Genomic DNA, 10,561 nt, shown 5'->3' with positions numbered 1-10,561 from the left:
ATAATGTTTTGTTATATGCTTAAAATATAATCAAATTGGATGGCCAAAATTTAAGGTTTCACTCGCAAAATATATATTAATTTTCTTAGAACTGGGGGCAGCACGGCCAACGCTGGTATATAGGGGTGAGCAGACTGATACCGGAGCCGACCCAACCGACCGGCGCCGACCCAACCGTACCGCCTCTAGCACCGACCGACTGAGCCGAGGCCGGCGTTCGGATGAAGAACCCTTCTTCGACATCGGTGCGGTACTGCCATCGGAACTGCAACTCCAAACCGAGGCTATGGCCGAACCGAACCGATACAAGTTCTGTCGTGTTTTTTTTTTTTTTTTTTTCCTTATGAAGCTGATAAAACGACGTCGTCAGTATGAATGTTATTAAAAAAATGCAAAACGGTGCGTTTTATGCTAGGTTTTCAGATTCTCAGGGTATATAAGTTCATATGTTGCTCTCATTATTTTTTAACTCTCTCTCTCGCACTCGCCTCTCAAGTCTCGCCTGACCCAGAAGTTTAGAACAACGGTAAGCTTGAAAGCTTCTTCGTATTTTCAGTTTTGTTTGTCCTTTGTGTTTTATTGTTTTTTCCTTTTCATTTGTTTGGGAAAGCTGAAAGCATGAATGATTAAGTATTTAAGTTGGTTTGAAACTTTGAATGTTTGAAACCTTGAAACCTCGAGACTCACTGAGTAAGCTTGTGTGACTGTGTTTGTTTGAGGACGCTGGTTACTTATTTGTACTTATTTTGTTTGAGTAAGCTTGTGTGAGTCGGTGTGACTGTGTCCGTGTCTTTCTATTTTGTTTTCTTTTTTGGGGGAGGGGGGGGGGGGGTGTCCAACTCCAAGTAGCTGCTTGCCTTTTTTTATTGTTTTGATGGAACAAGAAGAAGTAGCTGCTTGCAGCCTTGCCTGCTTACATATATAAATATAATATTATATTAAGGTTGAATGCTTATATTATGTGTAGGCCGTAGGGTGCACTTCAGTTGAATATAATATAATATATATATTATATATTGTATTTAGTATGCTTACCTTATGAGGAGATAGAGTGCAACTGAAGTGCATCCTAAAGCCAATGCATGAAGATATTATATTATATACAAAGTGAAATTATGGATCATTATGTGAAATTTTGCACAAGTTTGAAATTTTGGATCATTATGTGATCATTTTGAAATGAAAAAATACATTATTTGGCATAGGTTTCTTGAACAAGTTGATATATTGATATTGGGCTTGAAAGCCCAATTTTTTTATTATTAAAAAAAGAGTTTTTTTTAATATTTCAAACCGACCAAACCGACTAAACCGCACCGCAAAAAACCGCACCGCTATAGGTCGGAAAACCGACCCTAGGTGATGTGTATCGGTTCCAATTATGAAAAAACCGATCTCTATCGGTTCGGTAATAAATTTAGAAAAAAACCGCTCCTACCGAACCGCGCACACCCCTACTGGTATATACATATATTGTTAAAAACCCTAAAATGTATTCTTCTCATTTCAGCTCACATCTCACAGCCGCACTCTTCAGTTTTCACCAAACTCTCCTCTCCCACTCACTCTTAATCTCACCGCTGGCTCAACTGCCCGAGCTATCACCGCCGGTCCAAGCTCTCGCCGCCGTCCCAGACTGTCACTGCCAATCTAAGGTCTGTCACCCGCCGCCCAAGCTCTGTCAGTGTCACCGCCGGTCTCGGTCTGTTCTGTTCTCTACTTCTCTTCATTTATTTTTTTTATTTTTTTTTTATTTTTATATTGATGTATTTGGTAGTGGCTACCCTTGTTCTTGAATTTGCCAAAGTGGCTATAGCTAAATCAAACATCTTTGATTTCTCTTTGAATTTGCCAAAGTCTCTGAGAGGGGTTTTGTGAGTTAACTGGGCGGTTTTGTATTTGGGCTTCAATTCAAATTTTTTTTTTTTTTTGTTTATAATGATAATTTTTATATTTTACCATAAATTTTGGCTAAATAAAAAAGTATTACTTTTTTTCTTTGTCTCATTTCCTATACTTAAATAAAAAAGTCAGTAGGAAAGAAACGTTTTTTTTTTTTTTTTTTTGAAAAAAAAGGCAAAAACAGGAGTGTTTTCAGGAGGTTTTGGAGGCCATCACTGCTGTAATTCCTTCTCACAAATGGGTAAGTTCTCACTTTTAAGTTTTAACACACAATCCTCTCTTTTTATTATTATTATTCTTTCACTCCCTGCCTGAAATTAAAATCCCACTTCACATCGTTTTCTTCTTCCCTAATTTAATTATTTAATTTTCTTTATTTTTAATTGGTTGTATTTCTTTTATCTAAATTTCCAACAGCTTTAGTGAAGCGGAAAAGAGAGTCATCACCGTCACCATCTTCTTCTTCAACGCGTCAGCCAAAATACCATGTATTTCTTAGTTTTAGGGGTGAGGACACCCGTACTAATTTTACTGATCATCTATATGTTGCTTTGAAACGAAAGGGGATTATTACTTTTAGGGATGAAGAAGAACTCAAGAAAGGAGAACGTATTTCTGAGCTCTTCAAAGCAATTGAAGAATCACAGTTTGCTATCATCATTCTCTCAAAAAAATATGCATTTTCTACGTGGTGCTTGGATGAGCTTGCCAAGATTATCAAATGCAAGGATGAAATAGGACTGGAAGTTTTGCCAGTTTTTTACAATGTGAGCCCATCTATTGTACGAAAACAAACAGAAACTTTTGAACAAGCCTTTATTGATCACCAAAAACGCTTTGAGGAAAACATAGAGAAGGTGGAAACATGGAGAGATACTTTGAAGAAAGTGGCTGATATCAAAGGTTGGGATCTGCATCCACAAAATAGGTAATTTCCATGAATTTCAAATGATAAGCTTCTTTTATTTACCATGAAGCATATAATTAACTAAGAGAATATATCATAATATACATGGATTGAACTACATCATGGTATACTAGTTAAAATTCTGTTAAATTTTTGGGAACAGTAGAAGTGGTTGTGAATCTGGGCTTAGGGAAGCTCTGTGAAAAGATCAAAATGGAATTACTTGATTCAAGAATATATATATATATATATATATGCTGACATTTTTTTTTTGAGAATCAAATCTGCTGACATTAATTTTTTATATTATATTCTTTTTGAATATAATATAATCCTTGATATGGAGATGGCCTATAGCTAGATCTTTTGCTTCCTCTTATTTAAGTGGATAAAGTTTTCTTATTGTTTGAAAAGTCGTCCAACAAAACATAAAAAGGTTTCCAAAACATTTTACTTAACAAATCATTACAAATAAACTTTGCAACGTCAAAAACTCTCCAAACTCCAAAGACAATTCCTCTCTCATCACGGTTCGACTATTGACCGCCATTAATGGGCAGTTGACCGGTATTGACTATCTGTGGATTTTTTCCCCAATGCTTTTTTTAAAAAAATAAATAAATAAAATTTACGAATAAATTCAGACTTTAGGGTCAATATTAACATTTGAGGCTCCCGGATGACCCAAAAATTACAAAATGTTTTATTAGCTCATTTTCAATATTGCAACCAAAAACATGACAATGAGTCAATTTTCTGACAAATATTTTTAGTCAAAACAAAATGGAGCATTTATTTCAGAGGAAAACTTTTATAAATTCTTCTTTGGCCCCTTAAGAATTAAAGTCATTCAAAGTGAAATTTTGGAGATTTATAACACTTTTATAACTCAACATGATGCAATCATCCAAAATTAATTTTTGGCAAGTTGTAATTTTGATTCAAGGTGGGCATGCCAATTTCATAAGATTTAATTTTGGCTCATTCATTATTGCGGTTAAAAAAAATTATCAAACCAATTTGTCCATTTTATTCCCATTCCCAAACCAATTGTTTACATAATTTAATTTGAAGAAGTATAGCTTTAAGGAGTTTATCATTGATATTAGGGTGCTTTTGAATGATTGTAATCAAAGAGAAACATAACATACCTTTGGGCCTCGACTAAAGAAGTAAAAGCTTGGGTTTGTGTTGGCACAAAGGTATAAATCATTAAATTCTATTTTTAATTAATAGAAACCAATACCTCCTCTTCAATCATTTACCTGTTATACAAAGCTTTTTCAATTGTCTACTTTGAAAATTTTGAGTATTGCCATTGTTATTAGTATTTTGTACTCAAGCGGGTCTTAAACATTTATATTTAGCATGTTTAACTTAAAATATTCCAATAATCAAGCATGAAATGAGATGCTTAATTTTTTGCTCGATCAATGTATCTCTTGATGAAATAGATTTTGGATTTAGTGGATCCAATATCATTGCTAACCTAAGAAAATTAGTGGACTAATTCATGAAAATATATCTTCCAAGGAGTATCTTTGCCTAATATTTTTCTTTCTCCCCTAAAGTTTTATAATTGGTTTGGGCAATCATTTTATTATTTTCTATCTTCTTTGCAGGTATGAGTCTGAAATTATCCAAGACATTTTGAAAGGAATTATGGAGAAATTGAGTTCTAAATCCTCAAGCATTAACAAAAATTTGATAGGAATAAATTCTATGGTGGCAGAATTGATCCCTTCGTATGTAGGTTTTGGGAACGATATTTACATGATGGGGATTTGTGGTATGGGGGGTTTGGGAAAAACAACTCTTGCTAGTGCTATATATTACGAGTATTCTGATCATTTTGAAGGTTCTAGTTTTATTGCCAATGTTAGGGAAAGATCAGAAAAAGGTGAACTACATAAATTACAACAACAATTGCTTGATGAAATTTTGGAGGGAAGTAATACAACGATTTACAATGTTCAAGTAGGAGTTGAAAAAATTATGAGTAGTGGGTTACATCATAAAAAAGTTCTACTTGTCCTAGATGATGTTAATCACGAGGACCAATTAGAAAATTTGGTTGGAAAGTGTGATTGCTTTGGATCGGGGAGTTGGATCATCATAACAACTAGAGATGAACATGTGCTGGTCCAACATGGAGGGATTAAAATATATAAGCCTAATGGATTATATGCTGATGATGCCTTAACACTTTTTTGTACGAAAGCGTTCAAAAAGGAGCAACCCGAAGAAGATTATGTGCAGCTCTCCCAGAAAGTTGTAGAATATGCTAGTGGCCTCCCATTAGCTCTTGTTACTTTAGGTTCCTTTTTGGTTGGAAGAACAGTAGAAGAGTGGCAAAGTGCATTGGATAGTTTTAAAAATATTAAAGGAAACATACATGACGTACTTAAAATAAGTTACGATGGACTAGAGGAAATGTGGAAGGAAATATTCTTAGATATGGCATGTTTCTTTAGAGGGAAGAAGCAAGATGAAGTAATACAAATATTAGAGAATTGTGGTTTTGATGCAAGAATTGGTGCAAGTGTTCTTGTGGAAAGATCTCTCCTAACAGTGGATGGCAGTGGATGTTTTGGGATGCATGATCTACTAGCAGAAATGGGTCAAAAAATTATTCGTTTTGAATCAGGTGGAAAGTTTGAAAAGCAAAGTCGGTTGTGGCTTGTTGAGGACTTGCTTCTTGTATTGGAGAACGATATGGTAAGAAAAATGACAAAGCTATAATTTTATTTCAATGAATAATATTGAGTTGGTATAGTAAAATAATTTTGTTCAGTAAGTATTTATGTAACAAAATCAAGAATAAAACAGTCATTTACCAAAAGCCATGCTAATATATTGTCAATGATGATCTCTTCTATTTTGAAAACATATATTATCTCTTTGTAATTGTTTATGAAATTGAATTTATTTTTCTTGATGTAATGAACTAATTATTCATCTCTTGGTTACTACCTAGAATAAAAGGCTATCTTACATTGTTTTTAACATAAAAAAAATCATTCTATAGGCTTTATTTTCTTTTTCCATCACTTTAAAAGTAATCTTGAATTTCTAAAAGGTAGAAGTGCACCTTTCAAGTTTTAATGTATGAATTTTAAACAGATTAATTAGAAAAAAAGACTTAAAAATAAGATGTAATACAATCTATTAATAGGCCTTTATATGTAGTACATTTTACTATCAACATATGATGTTGTACTACGATCTATTATTTACTAATGGCACTCTTTAGAATCCATTTGGGTTAGTTTTATGAAAATTCATGTTTTGAAAACTTTAGAAGTTGTGTTTAGAAAATGTCTTTTTCAAAATGAAATTAAAGGTCCGTTTGGATGCCGTTTATTTTGTTGAAAACTAAAAACTAAAAACATTATGGCAAAATAATTTTTAAATGTGTGAATAGTACCGTGGAACCTATTTTTAATGAAAAAGTTGTTGAAAAAAGAGGTTTATGGGTCTCGTGAACAGTGCACGGGACCCACTAGTGTGACATAAAGTCACAGAAAGTCAGAAACGTGGTTCAAAAAAAAAAAAGAAAAAAAAAAGAAAGAAAACACAGACGCAATGAACGTGCTATCCAAACGGTACTTAAGTGTTTGGTAAAATATGTAGAAATTATTGTTGATATGAAAAATTGCAGTGTGAAAATGCAATTTTATAGTGATTTCCATGAGTTGCTATTTGAAAATGCAACTTTTTTTCTATTATAAAAATGTAATTTTCTTAAAAACTTAAAGCCAAACACCAATCTTATTGCATTTTCATTTAAATTTCTCTTTTTCTCCACGAAATCGCATTGCCAAATGGTATAAATTTGAAGTACATTTTACTATTTTTAAGTATACATTTGGGGTTGGACCCACCATACGGGAGGAGGAATAAAAGAAATATATATTTAAGAGAGTTTCATATATGAAAACTTAGGGAGTAGATATTTTTTTTTATCTCCTTTACAACTTTAAAAACGGTATAAAACTTAAATAATTCTATTATTCTTATCATTTGATCATGGTATTTAAATCTGGACCGGACCGTACGGTCGGACCGGAAAACCCGTGAACCGTTCATATTCACGGTCCATTTAAGGTTACGAACCGTTCCATGCGAAAAAAGCATGGAACCGTCCGAACTGCGGTCCGACCGGCCGGTTCTGTGAACCGTGACCGGTTCTCACGGTTCAAGCGGGTGGGCTGTTTTAGGCTAAAACGGCGTCGTTTTGGCCTTCCTTTTTTTTTTTTTTTTTTTTTTTTTTTTCTTTCTGTTTTAGCCTAAAATGGTGTTGTTTCGTCCTTTTTTTTTTTTTTTTTTTTTTCCTAATGCGGCGTCGTTTTGGGCATTGTGATTTACTAACCTGAGGTTCAGACTAAACCTAGTCTCTCAAAACTCAAATCTCTCTGCGTCTTCCTCACTCTCTCGTCTCTGCCTCTCCCTCATCGCCGCTGGATCCTCGTCGCCGTTGCAGCTCACGCATCGCCGCTCTCGCCGTCGCAGCTCACGCATCGTCGATCTCGCCGTCGCAGCTCACGCATCCCAGATCGCAGCTCAGCCGTCTCAGCCCAGATCGCAGCTCACGCATCGCCGCTCAGCCGTCGCAGCTCCCGCATCGCTGCTCAGCCGTCGCAGCTCCCTCATTTCTCTCACGCTCATCGCCGTGTTACAATCAATTCCTTCACCGTCGACCAGCACACACATTTATCACGGCAAGTTGTTTTTCTTATTTTGATTTTTAGGCATTTAGAAAAACAAAAAAGTTTGATCGTTGTTATTTTCAACTTCTTGTTAATTTGATCCCCACATTTTAGTAACAATTAAATTAGTCCATGATATTTTCAATTTACATACATTCTAGGTCCAAATTTGGGTTTGTTTTAGTTGCTAAGTTGATATGTATCTATTAGAGTTAGAGATTAGTAAATTTGATTTGCGTTTTTGTGTTTGGTTGCAAGAAAGTGCAAAAAAAGCTGTGATTTGATAGAAAAGACTAAATTGACTACAAATTAAAAATAGCAAGACCTAAATTATTTTCTACATATATGGATGTAATTAACAATGACTCCAAATTATAAGAACTAAAATGGTATTTTCACCTTTGAAGCATAGGTATTGTTTTCTTTAGATTTCCTTTGAGTTGATCCAACTTTCACATTAATTCATATATGTATGGCACGTTTGGATGAATTATTGAATGACCTGTTGCTGTGGGCTAGTGGTGTTAACTGTCAAGAGTCAATGCCTTTTTCTTTGGCAGAGGCGTCTTTAATCCTAGTTAGCATGTGTGAAGAGGCCACTAACCATTGATGATTATCCTAGGACTCTCTCGTAGTATTTGTATTTCAATACCGACACAGTTTCTCCTCTTTGTAAGGAAACCTTGTCAGTTCCACAAAATTACATATTGGAGCAATAGAGTGAATATTTGGTAGTGATGTTATGTTATTTTTACCTAAAAATTAAAGAAATTTAAGTTCACTTCTTGTATACAAATGGCTGTATATGGTGACACAAAATCATTCAATCAGTGAGATGTTGGTGCTGCTGAATTTTGATTAGGCATATGAATTAACTGGATAATTAATGTGTAACTGTCTAAGGTAGCAATAGAAATGCTAAGGCATGATAATTCTTGTTACATGATAATTCTTTGACTCTATGACTTTGTGTATATTAGTTTGTTAATTTGACTGTGTATAAAGTTGTGATTCTTTGACTATATGTATTTCAAAAATTGATGGGTCTATGCATGTTTGATTGGTTGTTTAGTCTTTTAGATTAAAATGGAAACAGAGACCAGGTCTACTCCATCACATGAAGTTGATTCCAATGCAATGGAGTCTAGTTCAAGAGTAAGGGAAAAGGTTGATCCAGCTTGGGAACATTTTAGCTTTGGTAAGGATGAGAAGGGACGGAATACTTTTACATGTGTGTATTGTAGGCAAACATATAAAGGTGGGGGTATTAATAGGATGAAACGACACCTTGCGGGGATAAAAGGTGATATTGGATCATGTAAAAAGGTTTCTCATGATGTGAGATACCAAATGTTGGAATATTTGAAAGAGTTTGAGTTGAAGAAAAAAGCTGAGAAACAACGTCAAGAAGAAATGTTTAGTGTGCCTTCCACAAATAGTGATATACAAGAAGATGAAGATGTTCAAGAAGTGTTTAGTAGTGGGTTGCCTAAAAAATCTGTTTTAGGTAAAAGAAAAGGTACAAGCTCAGTAGATAATTACTTTGCTCCAAGAACTACCCCAGGAGCTCAACCTGGTCTTAAAAGTGTGTTCCAAAGCAAAGAAAGGGTGAGGCAAGCTGATATGGCTATTGCAAGGTTTTTGTATGACAACTGCCTTTCTTTTAATGTAGTGAATTCAGTGTACTACCAAAAGATGATTGATGCCATAGCTGCTGCTGGTCCTGGTTACAAAGGTCCATCTTATCATGCTGTACGGGTCCCTTTGTTGAGGGATCAAAAGAAAGAGGTTCAGTTGTTGGTTGAGTCACAACGTAGGCATTGGGCAGAAGTTGGATGTACACTTATGGCTGATGGTTGGACAGATACTAGACATAGGTCATTGATTAATTTCCTTGTTTATTGTCCTAGGGGAATGGTATTTGTAAAATCAGTTGATGCCTCAGATATTGTGAAGAGTACCAGAAACTTGTTTAAATTGTTTGATGAAGTAGTTACATGGGTTGGTCCAAAAAACATAGTTCACATGGTTACTGATAATGCTTCCAATTATGTATCTACTGGTAAATTGTTGTGTGAAAAGTATAAAACTATTAGTTGGTCTCCTTGTGCAGCACATTGCCTGAATCTTGTGCTGCAGGATATGGGAGACATGCCTCATGTGGAGAGACTCAAAAGCCGTGCAACCAAAGTTACAGTTTTTGTTTATAATCATGTGGCTTTGATTGCTTGGTTGAGGAAGAGACCTGGTTGGACAGATATTGTACGCATGGGAGCAACAAGATTTGCTACTACTTTCCTTTCATTTGGAAGCCTTCATGTGCATAAGCATGACTTGCAAGCCTTAGTGACTAGCAAGTTCTTTGTGAACAATAGATTGGCAAGAGAGTCAAAGGCAAAAGAAGTAGTTTCTATCATTTTGGATAATTCTTTTTGGGATGATATTAATGTTCTTGTCAAGATTTCATCGCCACTTATCCGTTTGTTACGGATTGTTGATTCTGATCAAAGGCCTGCAATAGGATATGTGTATGAGGGCATGCATAGAGCACGGTTGGGAATTAAGAAGATCTTCCGAATGAAGAAGCACTTGTACAAGCCATACACCTCAATTATAAAAAACCGTTGGGACAAACATTTGCGTAAAGATCTTCATGCTGCTGCATATTGGTTAAATCCCGCTTTTCAATATGATGAGGAGAATTTTTGTCGGAAACCAGCAGTAAATATGACTGTTTTGGACTACATTGGGACAAAATATGATGATGACAAAGAGAAGGTAATTAAGGAAACTCAATATTTTCGAGACCGTATTGGGAGCTTTGATAGAGATCTTGCATTGTCAACAAGCACGACCACTCATCCAGGTGAGAAGTAATTAGTTTACTTTAATACTATAAACAAATCTTAGTTTTTTTGTTCATGTTGAAAGTTAGTTTTGTTATTATAGTTAGAAACTTAGAATAATTGAAGTGATTATTCAATTGAAAGTTTGTTTGTTTATGTTGATTAATATTAGATTACATTGTGTTATGAAAATCAGA

At 34.8% G+C, this 10,561-nt stretch overlaps 2 protein-coding genes across 2 annotated transcripts; both read left to right on the top strand.

Moving 5' to 3' along the window:
- Window positions 1–2,139: 2,139 nt before the first annotated feature.
- LOC136071218 (disease resistance protein RPV1-like) lies at window positions 2,140–8,537 on the top strand. The gene is made up of 4 exons (XM_065782257.1): window positions 2,140–2,143; window positions 2,320–2,830; window positions 4,432–5,527; window positions 8,499–8,537. The coding sequence occupies exons 1-4, from the start codon at window positions 2,140–2,142 to the stop codon at window positions 8,535–8,537; spliced, it is 1,650 nt and encodes a 549-aa protein (XP_065638329.1).
- Window positions 8,538–8,604: 67 nt separating this feature from the next.
- On the top strand, window positions 8,605–10,395 carry LOC136071217 (uncharacterized). Its single transcript, XM_065782256.1, has one exon. The coding sequence runs from the start codon at window positions 8,605–8,607 to the stop codon at window positions 10,393–10,395; it is 1,791 nt and encodes a 596-aa protein (XP_065638328.1).
- Window positions 10,396–10,561: the final 166 nt, after the last annotated feature.

The sequence above is a fragment of the Quercus suber genome, unplaced genomic scaffold (genome assembly GCF_002906115.3).
Source record: "Quercus suber isolate HL8 unplaced genomic scaffold, Cork oak 2.0 scaffold_295, whole genome shotgun sequence".
Taxonomy (NCBI): domain Eukaryota; kingdom Viridiplantae; phylum Streptophyta; class Magnoliopsida; order Fagales; family Fagaceae; genus Quercus; species Quercus suber.
Note: the sequence above shows the minus strand (reverse complement) of the source record. Positions and strands in the feature narration are given on the sequence as shown.

Coding starts and splice junctions, on each gene's coding strand:
- LOC136071218 (XM_065782257.1), top strand. Junction 2,831..4,431: donor GATCTGCATCCACAAAATAG/GTAATTTCCATG, acceptor TCTTCTTTGCAG/GTATGAGTCTGAAATTATCC. Junction 5,528..8,498: donor TTGTATTGGAGAACGATATG/GTAAGAAAAATG, acceptor TGTGTATATTAG/TTTGTTAATTTGACTGTGTA.
- LOC136071217 (XM_065782256.1), top strand. CDS start 8,605: ATGGAAACAGAGACCAGGTCTACTCCATCACATGAAGTTGATTCCAAT.